The sequence below is a fragment of the Micropterus salmoides genome, unplaced genomic scaffold (assembly GCF_014851395.1).
Source record: "Micropterus salmoides isolate LMB-PRFRI ecotype aquatic unplaced genomic scaffold, ASM1485139v1 Ms_hic_scaffold_15, whole genome shotgun sequence".
NCBI lineage: Eukaryota > Metazoa > Chordata > Actinopteri > Centrarchiformes > Centrarchidae > Micropterus > Micropterus salmoides.
This window is the reverse complement of record NW_024040596.1, coordinates 10,961,248-10,981,649: the sequence shown is the minus strand read 5'-3', so window position 1 is coordinate 10,981,649 and position 20,402 is coordinate 10,961,248. Positions and strand designations below refer to the sequence as shown.

At 37.8% G+C, this 20,402-nt stretch overlaps 1 protein-coding gene across 2 annotated transcripts in view; it reads left to right on the top strand.

The window, feature by feature from the left end:
• Positions 1-20,402, top strand: part of erbb4b (erb-b2 receptor tyrosine kinase 4b) — a 362,769-nt gene that overhangs the window by 330,911 nt on the left and 11,456 nt on the right. For both annotated transcript variants that reach the window (XM_038720293.1, XM_038720292.1), the window contains exons 21-22: positions 16,993-17,148; positions 18,827-18,902. In XM_038720293.1, coding sequence (XP_038576221.1) covers positions 16,993-17,148; positions 18,827-18,902 — 232 coding nt within the window. The remainder of the gene's footprint in view (positions 1-16,992; positions 17,149-18,826; positions 18,903-20,402) is intronic.

Below are 20,402 nucleotides of genomic sequence, written 5' to 3'. Positions count from 1 at the left end.
GTAGTGGTTTGGGAAGTAGAGCAGACACGGGCCAGCTCTGCTCAGTCTGGGGCAAAAGGCCAATGAACGAGGTTATAAGAGTAGCATTTCTTCTCATTATGTTTTCTGTGTGTGATAATGCATATTGACAGTTTTATTTAGGAAGAGTCAAAAGAGTGGCAAAAAAAAATTCTTCATTTCATTTATTTTACCTGGGTGATTAAAAACATTTAATTTGGTCATTGGCTCTGTTTACAACCACGCCATAAAACCCCGATTGCCACAACAACTCAAGTTGCTTAAAATCTGAGAATTACCTGTAATTTTCCCATTTACATTATTTACATGAAACTTTGTAACAAATGTTTTCAGCCCTGATGTGCTCAAATAATATCTTGATAAAGCCAAAAGCCTGTTTCCATTCCACATAACAAAATGCCACACCTCAGACAATACTTTCTTTCAGGATACATAGTCACCATTAGTTGGAGTGGTTGGTTCCGAGAAAAATGTTTTGTGGAAAACAAGACAATTTAGGTCGCCATTCCTGAGTTTTTTATAAATACCAATGCCATTTCATTGAATTTTTGCTGGTTTTAATTAATTCAACTGCAGTTTTTTTTCATACTACATAGCTCATACAATTAAATAAACTTTCAAAAGACATTATTTAGAGGGATGTTAAACAAATTTAAACTACCTTTCATTCAACAGAAGTACCTGAGTATTGGCTATTGTACCCCTACAAAATAGCCCCATAAATCAATAATTAGTTTGTAATTCTTTTTTATTGGTTGTTTATTAAAGGTAAATCAAAAGTAAATAAATGTTTAGCTGGGATTACATTGATGAAGATTGTTAGAGTGAGACCTGAGAAGCTGACTTCAAAAGAAAGACATTTACACTAGGCATTTGATTTCACTCAACTGGTACATCCAACATGGTTTGGTGTTATTTTACCTGGGTGCAAAACATTGGTTCTGATTTGGATTATTTTATGCAGGAAAGTGTGGGATTTGGCACATTTGTTAAGCATTCAGAGGCCGCAAATCATTTGACTAGACGCAAGTCAAGATGAAGGCATAATAGATTGCCATTATGCCTGTTTCACAACACACAATGCAATACAAAAAAGTATCCCTGAATTTCTATGTGACGATTGCATATTGTGCCACTTCAATTACACTCATGAGAGTGTTTGTGTGTGATTATATAAGAGGGACAAACTCTCCTCTACACTGTAGGTACAGCAGTGAAATCTGCATTAAACATTCATCAGAGAGAATAAATGTATGCGGACAAGGTTTCCCCTCACACACTGCTAACACAGTCTGAGCACAGACAAATTGTTCATATTCAAGTTGCCCCCTAATGTCATTTTCTAAATTCATTCTGACATGGGAGCTCAAAATGAAATGAAAGCCCACCGCTTTCATCATTATTGTGTTATCATTTCCCCCTTCTCTCAGTTTCTCCTCCACGTTGGTCTGATTCGTTTCACCTCATTCCTTAAACAGTGATTCACCTCCTCCCATGCCCACTGGGATCTTTTTATATCCAAACCATACATTAAACATGTATTACGTCAAGCAGATGTTGCACTGGCGTCCAATATAACTGCACCGTTATTCACAATACGATAACACAAAATAGACCACCACACATCCTGTGCCCTCCAGAAATACTGGCATGCCAGTTAAAATGAGCAGAAGAGGCTGTACAATAAAAGAGAAAAACAGCACAGATGAGTCATGCGCTGTGAGTATTCACTATTCAGTAAAATCTCATTCATGGTAATTTCAGTTTTTTAAGAAGTCTGGTATCTTGCACTTCAAAGGACATGTATAGTATCCCACAACAACTGACGTCTTTTAAATAAAAAGCTAATCAAAGTAAATTTCACTGAGCAAGAGCCAAGCTCCACCTAAGCCCCCTGTGACTTTTTTGTTAGAAATGCTTTTAAAAATGGAAATGTTGGGATAAAAGTGACGATAATAAAGTTGGATAATTTGATGTTAAATAGACTTAATAAGATAATATTCACATTGGATACTGAAGCTTATTTGTGGAAGAGATAAATTTTGATTTGTTCAAATGGGGACAACATGAACAACATACACTTTCTAAAACAGCGTCTCTACAGAAAGCTATAGCTGAGGGAAAATACTTCAACCACTGAGAGAAATATGCTTCTCCTACCAAGAATTAAATAAGAATATTGATACCACTCTCATGTCTGTGTCATAAGTACAGAGCTGTAGCCGGGAGTTGGTTAGCTTGGACTGGAAGCAGGTGGAAACACCTAACCTGGACTTTTTCCAAAATGTAAAAATACACCTACTAGTAGGACTTACTAATTCATATCAGTATAACCAGTACGCAAACAGAATTACACAAAAACCAAGTTGTGATTTTACAGAGCTACCTTAACTATTTGTTGGAGAACAGCAGCCAGGCGCAGTGACTTCCAGGAGTCCCGTCTACAACAAGCCAAACCAGCAGCTGAGCACCAGCACGTAACGACAGTATATGGATTAAACAAACAAGATGCAAGATGTTAATTAATAAGATTTATAGAGGTGTTGTTAGGCTTATCTTTGAACTTTGAAAAGAGCCAAGGTAGCTGGTTCCACGTGCTTCCAGTCTTTATGCTAAGCTAATTTCTTCCTGGCAGTAGCTCCATACTCAATGCACACACAAAGGTGGTATCGATCTATTTATCTAACTCTCTGCAAGTGTGTTTACTACAATTTCAAATTATACCATAGAACGGCTTGAATCATGCTGTGACAAGCAAAATAGTCACTGTTGAGACGTGGGAGAAGGTATGAGCAAACAAACAACCAGGAAAGGAAGAAGTGCTGACTCTTTTTTCCGAACCAGGAGTTTGGGTTTTACATGCTTTCATTGTGGGAGAACGTTTCGTGACAAAATAACTTCCACTATGTACACAAAATACGCTGTTGCCAACTTTTTGACAAACATAACAAAATGGTGCCTTAAGTAAACAAAAATTCTAACCATTCTATATTTCTATTTTTAACAGTTGACATGTTTTATCATCTTCACCATGGATTCCAAATAATTAAAATAGATACTGTGTGAATAACCTAACACACACACACACACACACACACACAAACAAGAAAGAGAGCACACAAGAGGTTTATAGAGCCTCTGTAGGATGTTCAATTTCAGTAGAGCTTAGTGTTTAATCACAAATAACATTACAATACAATACAATTATACAATCAGGATGAATCACTTGATTATAGATTAATAGATTTCTCTGTGTGTGTGTGTGTGTGTGTGTGTGTGTGTGTGTGTGTGTGTGTGTGTGTGTGTGTGTGTGCACTTACCAACCTATCTAACAGTGGACCTCGACGTCGTTACACACCCACTAAGAGGGGACTAAAAAGTGAACAGGGGACATTTTTTAGGTCCCCTGTTGGACATGCTTTAAATCATGCTAAAATCATGTCTAAAACCATCTGGTAAATTTTTTAAACTATTGTCAAGAGGGGACCTGCAGGTGTGTGAGTGTTTAAGTCCATACTCAGCAGTGCCTCTAGTGGATCAAGCAAAGATTTTAACGACTCATTCACACACGTCGTTCTTAACACTCCCCTATAGAGTGAATGGCTTGCAGCCCCAGGGAGTCTATCAGACTGTAGAGGGGCTATTATACAAGCTACTCAGTAAAGAAAGCTGTCTCTTGAAACACAATTTCTTTATTTTTTAGTGAGTTTTAGTCGATGTCTTGTGTTTTAAGATCAACATGTATTAAAATACAGGGCTACACTGAAGGCCTGGAGAGTAAAACGAATTTTAGATTCTAAAAACTGGAACAAAAATAGAAAAACAACCAGGGTAGAATTAGAAATAAAATGGTCAGTATAAAGATGCTTTCTTTATGGTTTTAATTAATTATAAAAAAAATGTATTAATTAATAAAAAAATATTTGACATTTGACATCTAGAGCTTTAAACTTGTTCTGTCCCAAAATACTAACCTGGCCAGCTTTCACAAGCACTGGACATCAATACATTTTTTTTTCATTATATTTGTGTGCTTAGTCTACACTTAAAGATATGCATTTGAATTACAGAAAAAGGGACCACACTTGTACTGTGTGGAACGACAGGAGTCCACTGTTCGCTTGTAGATGATGACACAAGTTCCCTCTTAGATAGCATGGAGCGATAATCACACTCCAACTTGTGTGAAAATAATAAATAAGCAAATTTAATCATACTTTTGAGACAAAATAAACTAACTAAATGGTCTCTTTATTTTCTATACATTCTTTTAAAACAAAATATAAAGGCTGAGGTTTAGTGGATGTCTTGTGTTTTAAGATCAACATGTATTAAAATAAAGGGCTACACTGAAGGCCTGGAGAGTAAAATGGATTTTAGATTCCAAAAAAAGGAACAAAAATAGAAAAACAACCAGAGTTGAATTATGAATTAAATGATTAGAGGTAAGATACTTTCTATTCAGTTTTAATTAATTGTTAAAAAGTATTTCACATCAGACTTTGACTACAGCTTTAAACTTGTTCAGTCCTAAAACACCAAACTGACCAGTTTTCACAACCACTGAATGTCAATACATTTTGTCATCATATCTATGTGCTTAGTCTACACTTACAGAAATGCATTTTATTTATTGATTTGAATTACAGAAAAAGGGACCACACTTGTACTGTGTGGAACGACAGGAGTCCACTGTTCTCTTGTACATGATGACACAAGTTCCCTCTTAGATAGCATGGAGCGATAATCACACTCCAACTTGTGTGAAAATAATAAATAAGCAAATTTAATCATACTTTTGAGACAAAATAAACTAACTAAATAGTCTCTTTATTTTCTATACATTCTTTTAAAACAAAATATAAAGGCTGAGGTTTAGTGGATGTCTTGTGTTTTAAGATCAACATGTATCAAAATAAAGGGCTACACTGAAGGCCTGGAGAGTAAAATGAATTGTAGATTCCAAAAAAAAGGAACAAAAATAGAAAAACAACCAGAGTTGAATTATGAATTAAATGATTAGAGGTAAGATACTTTCTATTCAGTTTTAATTAATTGTTAAAAAGTATTTCACATCAGACTTTGACTACAGCTTTAAACTTGTTCAGTCCTAAAACACCAAACTGACCAGTTTTCACAACCACTGAATGTCAATACATTTTGTCATCATATCTATGTGCTTAGTCTACACTTACAGAAATGCATTTTATTTATTGATTTGAATTACAGAAAAAGGGACCACACTTGTACTGTGTGGAACGACAGGAGTCCACTGTTCTCTTGTACATGATGACACAAGTTCCCTCTTAGATAGCATGGAGCGATAATCACACTCCAACTTGTGAGAAAAAAATAAATACTTACAGTTTGCATCAACTGGAGAACACACAACCAGTGCTGCATTAAGTTCACACTGATATTTGGCAGGTATTTGTCTTTATAGATTTTTACATCTCAGTATTTTCAACTTCTTTCTTTAGCATGTACAGTTTAAATGTGTGTTAGTGATTTTAATAGCCATTGAAATAGTGATGAGTTACCTATAGATCATCTCAGAACCATCACAACATTGGATGGCTATTCATAACACAAGTTGTTCAACCACAAATAGAAAACAGTACAAAATATACAGAACTATGTTGAAGCAAACTTTATTGAATGTGCTTTTAAGCTAAGACACACACAAACTCCTAAACTGAAAGTTCCTCATGTGCCCACCCTCTTCTGTGTTCTTCCACTGAACAAAATTATAAACGCAACACTTTTGTTTTTGCCCCAATTCCTCCGGTGAGTATGCTGGCCATGCAAGAAATGGGATGTTTTCAGCTTCCAGGAATTGTAATCCTTGCAACATAGGGCCGTGCATTATCATGCTGCAACATGAGGTGATGGTTGTGGATGAATGGCACAACAATGGGCCTCTGGATCTCGTCATGGTATCTCTATGCATTCAAAATGCCATCAATAAAATGCACCTGTGTTTGTTGTCCGTGAAACACGCCTGCCCATACCATAACCTCACCGCCACCATGGGCCACTCGATCCACTCGATCCACAACTAGGACATCAACAAACCACTCACCCACACGAAGCCATACACACGTCATCTGCTCTGCACAGTGAAAACTGGGATTCATCCATGAAGAGAACACCTCTCCAAAGTGCCAGACGCCATCGTATGTGAGCATTTGCCCACTCAAGTCGGTTATGATGGCAAACTGCAGTCAGGTCGAGACCCCAAAGAGGATGACGAGCATGCAGATGAGATTCCCTGAGATGGTTCCTGACAGTTTGTGCAGAAATTATTTGAGGATGCTAAACGATTCTTGCAGCAGCTGTCCAGCTGGCTGGTCTCAGACAATCTTGGTGGTGAAGATGCTGGATGTGGAGGTCCTGGGCTGTTGAGGGAATAGAGAATCGGTTTGTTATCAAACCCAGACATTTGTTTTATAGTACTTTAATGCCACTGTGTAATCGTTGAGGACTTCTTTAGTACCATAACAAGGAGCACTCTCAGAACCGGGCCCCTTCTTTGGAGTCAGTGATGTGTCTTCAAATATATTCCTGCAAGAATTCTCCTGGCTCAGTGTTTTTGGTGGTGATTTTTATACTGATTAAATGAATTATCTGTCAGTCTGTCTGTCATCAAATTCCATGAACGACCAACACTATCTCAGCAGTTCTAACACTCGATGAGGATCTTATGCAATGTCACCCTAAGGGTTTGGATTTGTATCTACATTTATATAATACACATCAAAATTGTACACTATGTATGATGGCAGTGGGTATTTCTTATTTTAATTGTTGCCTGCTTAGCTTGACTGACTTGCTGAGAGTTGAATGACAAGATCAATATTGTTCTCATATCTGAACACAAAATCAAGCTATGCCTTTAAACCATTTTCAGGTTGCTCCTTACATGGCAACATATAACTATATAGTGTATAATACTATGCACACACTTAACAATGCTCCATTTCCTTATAATTCATTAGCAACCAAGAAAGTTGTAGTTAAATACAGTATTGAATAGAGAATCTTATGTTCTGATCTAATACCTTTCTCCTTGTAGATGAATCCTTTCTGAAATTTGGCTTTTTCTTTCTCAGATGCAGTGAAGTTGCAAGGCTTCATTTTTAGGAAAAACCCTTCTGGTTCTCATTTTCCAGTGAAATGTTTTACAATATGATAACTTGGGTGACTTTGTAAAACAATATAAGCTATCAGTACTTTTTCTGTGTACATATATGTATATAGGAATGTAAGGAATAAAATACAATAAAAGTAGAATCAGTTAAAATTCTATGTATTAGTATAAATAATATTCATACTATATACACCCTATATACAATATACAGGTAACATTCTACATAGGTGTAAAAATATTTACACACTAAGCAATCAATATACAATAACAAACTATCTGTACAATCTGATACAGTCAGAATATACTATCTTATACAATACTATATATATATATATATATATGTACATGTTTATATTTAAATTTGATAGTTTAGTTACAAACAGCCTTGATGAAAACATACAAGGGGTATTGGTAAAAATGTTCAACTTACCTCTCGCTTTGGTCTTCAGGATGGAAAGATGAAAAAGTTTTTCAAAAGAACAACTACATACCGTTAAGATAGACAGATAGATAAATGGATGACTGGTAAACGATTAGTAAGAATAGTAAAGAAATTTTAAAGTTGGTTTTCTCCTTCAAAAAACTGCATACTTGTCAACACTTCCACAAGACACCAAAGACTACCATGCACCTTCTCTGAGGAGCCCAGAATATATATACACAATCCTGACTAGCTATCTGGACAGTGATTGGTTCTTAGGATAAGACATCAAATGCTAACTACTGCTGGCATAGTAATGCAAATGTTCTCTGGCAATTAGATTAGGTTTGATTTACTTTTGTTTACTGTGGTAGACATGTCAGACATACTGCTTGAAGGTATTGTTGTGGATTTTTTAGAAAGAGTTACACATGTCTTCAGTTAATGATGTAGATTTAAAAGAATCCTCTACATTTAAGTGACTAGAGCCTATGTGATTCACAAATGTTTTAAGGTTGAAATGTTGAGAGCTGTCTCTGAGAAGTCATCTTGGGTGAGGGTTGTGAAGTTTCAGTCATTGTTCTCCATTGTGTGCAGCGTGGGGGATGGTTTCTTGTTGCTGACGATGGTCGTTAGGGCGTCAAGATCGCAAACCAGTGACTTGGCCTTTTGTAATGCAACTTCTCTGGAGTCTTGTGGGAGATATTTTGAAACTGTAAAGAGCGGATGTACAATGCTGAAAATTGTACCCTATGTTACAAGCTACTCACAAAAAGTAGCTAAATAAGGTGTTTTACACCAGAAAACATCTACTAAGAATTAGTATAATAACCATACATATGTGCGATTTAGTACACCCCCAAATAATGGGGTTGAATAACTTTTAAAATATCACGAAATGAATTTTAAAGCGATTGTGTATAATATGGAGTTAATTTATTACACTAGTATGGACAAAAATACAGCAACACCTACACATACTTTTATGACATCCCATTCTAAATCCATAGGCAAGATTTCCCTTAACAACCCATGAAAACACAGCCCCTACCAAATTTATTAGGACAGGGGTAGCACCTTTGCCCATATAGTGTATTTGGATGGAAATCTATCTCAAAAGAAAGAAGACTGATGGTCTCTCTGATTGGTCTGACACATGATCAACAATGCTTAAAGTCACTGAAAAGGTTTACAAGCAGTGGGAATCATTTAATATGTAAGGCTTACAATGAATGTCAACCAGGCATTCATAGTCATTGAAATTCTAGGTCACTCTCTTCTGATGAATTTAAACTTCTACGTATATTAAGTGTAGTGGTGGAGTTACCTACAGCCTGTCTCAGAACCAACATAATGCCTTATTGCCTTGCTCAGATTTTTATTATTTGGTCATTTGTCCTTGCTTTTTGTGCTTCTACCATAGGTATTTAGGCTATGTAGTTAAAAGGCTTCTGTTTTATTTGCCTTAATTGTGTTTATTGAGTGTTTAATTTATTTTGTGTTACATGCCACTTGTGTCAGGGATACTATAATTTAACAGTGGTGAGAACTTCTCTCAGGCTTACCAATATTGTAAATATGCTATACAAACTGGCATACATTTCTTTTAAGCGTATTGTTGAAACCAAAATGTAGAGTGGCCATATAGTGCAGTATACAGTAAATTGAGGGTCAAAGTTAAGAGAAAAGAGAGCAAGAAACTTTCAGTTTATGAGCGTGTGTCTTCAGGAGCATGTGCACCATACACAAATGAGTTCTTACTGCAGTGGCCCAGTTCAAACCTGTGGCTTATTAGCATGCATCTCCTCTCTCCTGTATTTATTTTCTCTCTTTGGCTGTACCATCATCAGATTTTTATTAGAATTGGGTGTTTGGGCACTTTTACTAAACATATGTCTACATATATTTCTACCGTTTTCTTTTTGTGGTTGTAGGAAACTGTTATGAATTAGCATCCAATGCAGAGTTAAGCTAAATACAAAATCCTGGTGAAAGTGTGAGTGCTGTCTCTGAGAGGTGACCTGGAGCAGGTGAGGGGTGTGAACGTGTGTCTGATTGTCTGCAGTGAGAATCTGTGTCTGATTGTCTGCAGTGTGGGGGAGGGTTTCTTGCGACCAATGATGATCGTTAGGCCTTTGAACTTGAACTACTTAACATTTCACACTTGCACCCAATATTGTGTCTCGCCTAGTCTTGTAAACTTAGTGTCTCTTCAAACCCCAAGTAACCACAGATTATATTTAGTTTAAATTATAAGTTTCTCTTAGAAATTATCAATTTCTTTTTTATTTATTCATGCTGGAGTGTGAGTGTCAATCCATGCTATCTAAGAGGGAACTTGTGTCATTGTGTACCAGCCAACAGTGGACATTTTTGTAATGCAAAACAACAAACAAAATGCATTCCGTTACATACAGATTAAAGATACATGTACATTGTAAAATTGATTGAAATCCTGTGATTGTCATAATTGGTCAATATACTGGGAAAATTGGGGGGCTAAATCCTTTCAAAGGGCTGGTGAAAGTTCATAATAAATCTGTTTTTAGCAAATAAAAAAAGAACATTAAGAATCTTCCTGCTGAACATTTACTTTCTAATTGAAATTTATTTATCATGCTTGAGGAATATTTAATGATGTTGGAGTGTGACTGTTGCTCCATAGGATCTAAGAGGGGACATGTGCCCTATGTAGCAACAGTGGATTCCTGTTATTTAATGTGTCATCGGTAATAGTCTTTTTGTCATGGGTAATGTGGGTTACACATTTCTTAGCAAAGGACAGCAGCTTCTCAGGTGGAGGATCAAACTTCAGGCTCTTGAATTTTTAAGTTGGTAAAGTTTTGTGCTTTAATGTTTTGTTTGGAGAAAGGAGGCAAGTTCAGAATAGGGAATGTGTGTGGGTCAAAAAGCGTCAAATACCAGTGAACTAGTTATGAGCAATACTTTTGAATGAAGAACATATTATGAGTTGGAAAAGACTTAATTGAGAGTTATTTGGAAACTATTACTTGTTACATAACAATAGACCTTATTTACAAGTATAACTAAAGATTCCATTTAGGTTACATTATAATTTTCTTTTAAGAATCATACATTTCTTTTTTACTCATCCATGTTGCAGTGTGAGTGTCGATTCATGCTATCTAAGAGGGAACTTGTGTCATTATATACCAGCCAACAGTGGACATTTCTGTAATGCAAATCAACAAACAAAATGCACACCTATAAATATAGATTAAAGAAACAAGTACATTGTAAAATTGATTAAAATCATGTCCTAATTGGTCAATATCATATTTGGAAGATTTGGGGGCTAAACCATTTCAAAGGTCTAGTAAAACTTAATAAATATGTTTTTAGCAATTAATAAAAAATTAATACAAAGTATCTTGCTGCTGACCATGTTGTTCCTACTTTTTATTTATTTATCTTAAAGTACTTATGACTCTCCTGACTTGTGGGCAGCCCTTCATTTTGATGCAGTGTCAAGATTGAAAATGGTTAAGCCATCAACTAAAGCTGAGACATCATATTTCATTACAAAACAATAATAACAAATCATGCTTGAGGAATATTTAATGATGTTGGAGTGTGACTGTTGCTCCATACTATCTAAGAGGGGACATGTGTCGTTATGTAGCAACCAACAGTGGATTCCTGTCATTTAATGCCATACAAGTGTGGACCTTTTTTTCTGTAGGCAATGCGGACCAGTAAATATTATGCATTCCTGATGAAAACTCATCAGGACATTAATGCTTCATGAATTAATTTGGGTAGCCCTTTATATTAGGGCTTGTCCATAAAGTACACAGGTACATCTAAGCTTGCAAGTCTGTAACTAAACCAGCATTTTCATTCCACACTTCAACAAGGGATCGACTTTGCCTCTGGATGTCATGTCATCGGTAATAGTCTTTTTCTCATGGGTAATGTGGGTTACACATTTCTTAGCAAAGGACAGCAGCTTCTCAGGTGGAGGATCAAACTTCAGGCTCTTGAAGGTTTAAGTTGGTAAAGTTTTACTTATGACTCCCCAAACTTGTGGGCAGCCCTTCATTATAATACAGTGTCAAGAGTGAAAATGTTTAAGCCATCCATTAAAGCTGAGACTTTATATTTCATTACAAAAACATAACAAAACATGCGGAATAATTATTGATGCTGGATGTTGGAGTGTGACTGTTGCTCCATACTATCTAAGAGGGGACATGTGTCGTTATGTAGCAACCAACAGTGGACTCATGTCATTAAATGCCATACAAGTGTGGACCTTTTTTCTGTAGGCCTAATGCAAACATGAAAATACCATGCATTCCTGATGAAAACCCATCAGGACATCATTTTATTTGGGCAGCCTTTTATCTTACAGTCTGAAGCTTAATACTAGTTAGGAAATCTACTATTGCTGAGCCTTTAAGTTTTGTTTCAAAAGCATATTATCAAATCATGTGTCAACAGACTGCTTAGTTGAGATTAAATTTTTCTCATAAGTATTATTGTTTTTGATTCAAAACCAGTCTAAGATTCAGTTATTAAGAGCAAATACAAAGTAACTCTTTAAAATGCATACATCACAGGTCATAAAAATGACCATCCCACACAGAAGAATATGAATTCCCCTAAGAGAAAATTTAAATAAGTGCACTAGTGTAATAAGATATTTTATTATTATTTAAACGGTATTCGAAACCTAGATCAAGTAATTTTTGTTGGTAATACTGTAGTGCTTGATATCAATGCATGCAGCAAAGTTACTTCTGAATTAAAGTTTAAAGTTTATTTATTTTCAGTTAAAGTGATTAAAGTTTGGATCACGGTGAAATGTTTACACATTGCTCACATTAAAGTTAAATTATCCATTTTTGAAAGAAACAAAGAAAGTCTTTGAAGGTAAAAACAGTCATTAGGTGAGAATGAGCACAGACAGTTCCACTGCATAACAATGGAGGTCCCCTCTTGGATAGGTAGCTATCGTTTAAGGATCTAAGTCCCCTCTTGGCAATTTCTTTAAAAAGCAAAAAAAAGCAAATTTGCAGTAATATTATGTTAAAAGACAGTAAAAGTAAATTTTGTATTATATTTATTTTACTTCAAAAGGACTGGAAACACAGGTCCACACTTGGCAGTTTACTCCGACGGTGCACTGTTGGATAGGTACGCGTGTGTGTGTGTGTGTGTGTGTGTGTGTGTGCTGCCTGTGTGTGTTGACAGCTTCCTCTGCGCGCCACTGTGTGTGTCTTTGCTTGCCAGAATAACAGTGGGAAGTGCCAGTCGGTGAAAAATGGCCGCCGCCTCTCCTCGCTCTTCTCTTGATTTAATCTCCAGCCCTTTGCCACTCCTCCCCCCGAAATCTGTCTTCACCAAACACATCTGAGGACAATGCCGTCCACTCGGGTTTCGTTCGCGTGTCTGTGTGAAAGAAGCATAAACAACCATGACGGGAGGTTAGAATATTTTCTGGAAGAACAGTAATTGTCTTCACTGGTGAGAGAGCAGTTGAGCATCCTGCACACAGACCTGTAGCATTGCTAAACCTGTTCACCTTCCCTTCTTCTATAAATGAGACTTCTCCACTACTTACACTAAAAAATAACTCTGCTCATATTCTTTACTTTAAACAAACATACAGTAAGTCTGGCAGAGATCAGTCTGCACCAGTGATATAACTTATTACATGTAGTGTCTTTAATAGTTTATTAGAATGATGGACAGCAACAATGGCAGTTGTTGAAGGTTACACATAACATGAAACTAGCTAGTGCAATGTGATAGTATTCAGCTCATGCAGTTGGTGTGAACGTTGGTCTCTTCTTTGCATGCAAAAACACACAAAGAATAATAATGTTTTTTAATGTGGCTTTAAAAATGTAGGCCGGTCACAAAGTGAAAGCTGTGTACTTATGGTTTGTGTAACAGACTGGTAAACTGGAATTGTATTTTCCTGAAGTTCCCCGTGATTCAATGCCTTGACGCTTCTGCTCCTAGCATTGAGATTTTTTCCCTGGCTTTCCCATGTAAAATCTTCATGTGCAGGGTTTAGGGCATAGGCCTGATCCCTCCTGATTGGAAAGCAGCCTATATCTGGAGGTGTGATCATAACAGAGTCTTTCTGAAGGCCGTAGATTTTCTCTGGTGGCAGGCTTACCTGAAACACAGCTTCCAAAACAGCTTCCACAGCCTGGCTGTCGCATTCAGGTTTGCCACAATTACAAACCACTGGCAGTGAGTTGTTTTCATCATGTCCACATGGGAGGGCAGTAAATGTGAGCAACCGAGTGAGGGAAAAAAAAGTTTGTTCCTCACGCACGTCTGCAGCCACATCCCCCTCTGCACACTTCCATCACCTCCCCCTCTCAATCTCATTCTGCTGGCAAATTAAAATTCACGGGTTGCCAAGCCATCCATTCTCCCTCCACTGCTTAATTGTCTCGAAAATTGAGGAGATTACCAGGCGCGATTTATGTACAAATAAGAATCCGTCAGAAACCTGGCAGAGTATACCATAACTAACACACACACACACACACACACAGACCTCATGATTTTAGAGCTGTGGGCAATGAGTGACATCAGGTACCTCAAATCCCAACCTCTGGTCTTTTCAAAGCTACCCCTTCGGTATATCGTCGGGATCAGCTGGACAAGTGACTCACACAGAGAAGAATGAAAATTCAACAGGTATTTTGATGCTGATCAGCATCCTCTTTGTCTACATTAATATCACTTTTCTTACCACGTATTCTCCCTTGACTTTGAATACCAGGTCACACTGCAGCCTGTACACCCAACATCATTGTTACTGTTAGTGCCAGCAACACTGGGCGACTGTGGCTCAGGAGGTAGAGCAGGTTGCCCGTTAATCAGAAGGTCGGCAGTTCAATCCATGGCTCCTCCAGGCTGCATGTCGAAGTGTCCTTGGGCAAGATACTGAACTCCGAATTGCCACTGTTCCACCAGATGTAGTGTAAAAGTGCTTTGAGTGGTCGAAAAGACTAAAAAGGCGCTATACAAATACATTTACTGGTATCAGCTAATTTCAGCTAGGAGATTGTGTTGGTACTGGCTGCTAAAAAAGTCATTACATGTCAGCAGGTGAGGTATATATGAATATGGCAAATTATAGACTTTCTATTAGACTTGTAAGCAGCAGAAAGTGTATAGCTCATACTGTGCTTTTACCACCAAATTTGTTGGCAATCATTGTTGCATTAGAAAATTGGAAAACATTTTTTTATATTAACTTAAATGAAGCTGCAAGGAGTTCATAAATCCAGTAACGTATTGTTAAGTTGGCAACGATGGTTAGCAGCTGACCTAACATTTGGCTCACAAGAGCTTATTGAGCTTGTGGCAATAATATTCCTACAAGCAAACACCAACAGCAGTTAAAATAATGCCAATTACTGGCTACTTCAACATCCTACTACAAGCTATCAGTGAGTGTGCTGTGCACTTTGCCAAGTTTCCATAATTCATATGAGGTATTTTTAGTTTAGAGCTTCATTGGGTCTTGTACAGCCTCTGTCTGAAATAATTTACCAACATTATTGCCCTGTATGCAACAGTTTGGTTCGTGTTAAAGTTATAAACAGAGATGCAATAAAACAAAATACAACAAAAAAAAACAAGCACAAAGAAATCCTTACTTTCGATGAAGCCCTTTCACTGCTGCCAATCTTCTAATCGATCAATGTCATGACCTGAACTGATGAAACTGCCAAATTAATCTTACTGTCAGTAAAATCAGAACACATCTCTGACACCACAATTTAGCTGGTGGCCTGTGGCATATTCTAACAGGATCTTTGTCCGTCCATCCATGCATCCATCCTGTCAGGCAGGCATCTCAATCATGATGTCAGTTTGAATAATGTAGTGAAATGAAATGACAATTCAGTCAGATTATCAGGCTAGAACTTATTGGGCATCTTGAACATGTCCTGACTAAATCTCCTGCCATTGGGGAGGCCAATTCCAGTCCACAAGATTCGCCACATTATCTGAATAGATGAGATGGATATCATTCCTGGGGGGCCTGTTTTGGTGGGTGTAATATCCAATACTTATGCATTTGACTCAAAACAGTTCACAGCGTTACAGTGTGTGTAAGAGAGAGAGGCAATAACTTTATATCATTTTGGTCATGTAATGTCTAAAGTCTGCACTTTCCTCGTCTTTTTTTTTGTTTCATAGCTGAACATTGATAATCCTTTCTCAGTCCTTCTGTCAACTACTTTCCACCACCCCTGTAACAAACGTGGGCCCACACATTACACACGTGTGTCTCCCTGTGAGTTGCATGTCTGTAGGTATGTGCAGGTGTGTGCTGAAACCACATGTTCTATCCTGGGAGAGAGCCAAAGGAGGCTCTGTGATTATAGCCTTAGCAATGTAATCTCACCTCTTAGACTGCTGCCTCTCAGCCCCACCTATCCACACTCCTCCTCCTTCATCCACTCCTACTTTCATTCCAGCCCACTCCAGCTATATCCAATTTGTTATGGTTTCAAATAAGGCCATGTTTTTCTGTGCTCTTGCCACTTCAAACAAAGTGGCTCCTGTTATTGCTCGTCCAATTTAAAATAGCCCCCTCCCCACCTCCCCATTTTTCTTTCCCTTCAGAGGTTCTATCGTTCCTTCTCTTCTGGTCTACTCGTGCCGTGATGCACAATAGGCAGTAGATGTGTAACAGAAGATGCAGCAACTGTGTTCAATGTCTCAGTTGCAGTCCATGTTTAACGCTTGGTTTTGAGGGGCATCTATAAAGGGGGCAGAGATCCTCTAAAAATTAATTTTGGAGTTTTCATCTGTTCATCTGAACACCTAAGAATGTCAGAGAAAAATGACTTTGCCTTTGTTCAAGGCAAATAATCACTATTAATTAAAGTATGGACAGGGAGATAGAGCAGAGAGGTGGTTTCTTAATTGTTTAGTAAATTTATTGAATGAAATGTTTCACATCAACATTCCTCATTCCTATGGGTCCGGTTTTTTAATTGAAAACCTGCCTCTGGGTTGATGCTTATGGATGCTGCTGTTATTGCATCGCAGAGCATTTGGCAATTAAAGGGGCTTTTCCACAGTCTAGTTGTTGATTGATGCGAATTATAACCATAAAAATAACAATGTGGTGGTAATGATGATGACACAAATAATTATAGAAATTCTAATGGGGTCTTGATGGTGGTAGTGATCATAGTGATGATGATGATGAAGACAGATGGTGATGTTGAACAGGAGTCAGACTTGTGTGTGTGTGTGTGTGTGTGTGTGTGTGTGTGTGTCTTTATTCCGGTTTCTGCATACCAGTGCACATTCATGCCTGCAGATAGGTGTACTGTATATGAATGAACTCAATCGAAAATAATCGCTGTGTGTTTGTCTGTGTGTGCCGCAGGGGATGATGTATCTGGAGGAGCGTAGGCTGGTCCACAGGGATCTGGCAGCCCGAAATGTCCTGGTAAAATCTCCCAACCACATCAAGATCACTGACTTTGGTCTGGCTCGCCTGCTGGATGTCAATGAGAAGGAATATAATGCTGATGGAGGAAAGGTAAATCCTGTCATCACATTGTGACACATGTAATTTTAACTATCTGACAAAATTGTCTACAATTGGCATCTTAAAGGAAGCATAAATACACCTTTGCTTACCTGCAGAGAGTTAAATGAGTGGATCAATACCACTCTCAAATCTGTACAGTAGACCTAATTGTGAAGCTATAGGTAGCAGCTGCTTAGCTAAAAATGTTTCATTTGTGCATACCCATGGGCTTTATGAATATTCAGAGAACATACAGAAAAGAAAAAATGAAACAAAAAGGAGGAAAATAACAGAGAGAGTTCTGGGTTGAGTCAGAGGCTGAGCTGAACAAAAACACACAAACACACTCCCACAGAAATGATTGGTAGCCTACATTGGTAGCTAGCGTCAAATGTGCTGTGGTCAAATATGTGCAATTGACGAAAGGCAAAAATTTGCTTAAAGAAATTAGCAAAATGTCAAACTATTCATTTAAAAAAAAATTGTATTAGGAAATTAAAAAGAATATTAGTGTATCTAGTAACAATCTGTGTAGCTGCTAATATTATTCAACCAGTATTGGTAGTCTTAGTATAGGTGGTTGTTGTGGTATAGTTGCTTTTCTTTAACCATCTGCTGTTTGTATTTGGTTTAAGGGGCTCATTGCAATACAAAATTATTGGATTACTGTTTTGGACCATACCATTGACATGTTGTAACAAAAAACAATAGAAATTAACATTAATTAGGCTTTTCTATCCAGAGGGAGGTACCCATCACAAAGGACAGTTTTAGAGGAGTCTCTGAGATACTATTCTGCTCTATTGAACCGTTTTATTTACTTTTGGGGAATGGGGATCTCGAAACCCCATAAACGTAGTAAACAAATATGTCCTTGGAGCTCTCTGTACATGGGCTTCTGGCCTCTTCAAATCTTTGTTCATCCTTTTCCTCTTTTGTATTTTGTTTTTAAACCCTCTCTTCTCAGGAAAGCCTATTTCATCCTCTCTCAACCCCCTTTCTAGTCTGTCCATCATGGTTTGTGTCTTCGCTGAGCATTCTGGTATTATCCCTTCCACTGAGAGAAAGACAAACACACTCTAACCTTCGACATCCCCTTCCCCTCAACATCTATCACTGTAATCAATAGAATTGGCCTTCAAATCTAATCACAGTGTTAAGCTGCATCCCAGACTGCCCTGCCATTTGCCCCACCTTATTGCAATACAGCTGGAGCTTGTGTGTGTGTGTGTGTGTGTGTGTGTGTGTGTGTGTGTGTGTGTGTGTGTGTGTGTGTGAGTGTGTTTGTCTTTTCTTTCATCAAACCTTGTTTTTCTTCATTCTGTCATACCTCTGTTCTCTCTAACGTGGTTTGCACAGTCAGCTCTGCCAAACAGTTCACTGTATGCAACGCCTTGCCAACAGGTGATCCAATCTGAGTTTGAATGCAAAGCTTTTCAAATTCATTTGAAGAAATATCAAAAAAAAAAAAAAGAGGGTCACACAGAAATGTCATTCAGTAGATAGATAGATAGATAGAATATTTCTGAGTGCGACCCTCCTTTTCCTTATATGGATACATGCATCTAGGATAATGCACCAGTCAGTCCGAGCGCAGTTACAACCAAGAAAGAGATTGTTGTCAGTTATTTTTTATGGTCAATGTTTCATGTATATCGCACTGATGTGCTATGCTTCTACCTGGCAGATGCCTATCAAATGGATGGCCCTGGAGTGTATCCATTACAGGAAGTTTACACATCAGAGTGACGTTTGGAGTTACGGTAAGCTTCAAAATAGCCTTTGAGAAAACTTGCATGATGTGGACAAAACCAATAGGGCCATAATTTGTTTAGATATCAGGCAGACCAAATGTATTTCTTCATTGATTGTCTTTTAAAATCACATTAAAGCACATTCGTTGCTGAAGGACGTGTTAAAGTGGCCAAATGCTGGATGGTCAATATTTTTCTTTCTGTTTTGGACCTCTGTTGTCAAACATCCATACATACAGCACACTGTATAAGAAATATGGGTGCCATGTTTCATTCTGCTTTAACATAATCCCATTGTTATAAGTAGATTTTCTACATTGGGTCATCAGCGAAAATGAAACCTTTTCTCTATTTTGGAGATGTGAAGATCTTGCATGCTTTTATCTCTTCATGTGGAACTCAGTCATGCATATCGCAGCTATTTCAAAATGCAGAGAGTTTTGCTGGTAGAACTCTCCTGTGTTAACCTCCCTTTACTGGTTAGCCATGAAATATGGACTTGATTTTAACATTCTTCTATGTGTTTTTTGAAACACATAAAGTGGCCGGCACCACCTTTGGGCCTGTGTCCACCAATGCGTTTTTTACCAGCTGAAAAGCCACCTGCTCTTCTGAAAACGCCTAGCTGGGAGCGGTAGGGTGTGTTTTGGAGGCGCAGTGTTTTTTTCCGAGACGCTGTGGTTGCTATGATACATAATTTCCGTGGAGGTGATGTGCTGCAAGTACGGTAGCCTACTTAGGCTAATTTTAGTGAATGTACAAATGTCACCACAAAGTATCTAGGCCTACTTGCTCTGGCCTTTGCTCTGCATGAAGAGAAGACTGAAACATGAGAGTACAGACTGTCCGTACGCGGGTTCATGAGATTTTGCGGGCGAGGAAACACCTCGGCGAGTAGGTACATTGTGTCGTCACGCTCCTGCCGTTTTTACCAGCTTGGAAAAACGCGGTGCTCCCATTGCAATGAATTGAAAATAGATGCTGGCGTCAGAAAAAAATGCTTTGGTGGACACGGGCCCTGAGTCCTCTCTCTTAGTACTCTCAGTCCACAGGTGACATTGCTGCATCCAGACTGGAACAGTTTACCCCTCACTATCATGTCTTCCTCGTCTATCCCCACTATTTATTCCTGTCTTTTTTTAATTTAGTCTATGCTTAAGACCCCTTTTTTACAACTGCATTTAATTATTAATACAACTATATGGTTGCTTTAAGTTTATATCTGTTAGTTAGCTACCTATTTAGTCATTTGAATTAATCAATTGTATTTAAATTTTCTCTGTAAAGAACTTTTGTCAACACTCGTTTAAGTGTTTTCTATAAATAAATGGAAGTATTTTTTAAAGTAAATAGTAAGTGGTATGTGTACATGCACTGTAGCCTTAAAAGGTGGTTTTTCAGCCTGCGGCAGAAGATGAGCGGTGACTCTGCTGTCCTGACTTCAGTGTGGAGTTCATTCCACCACTGTGGGGTCAGAGGAGAGCCTTCACTGAGATTAGCCAAACACTG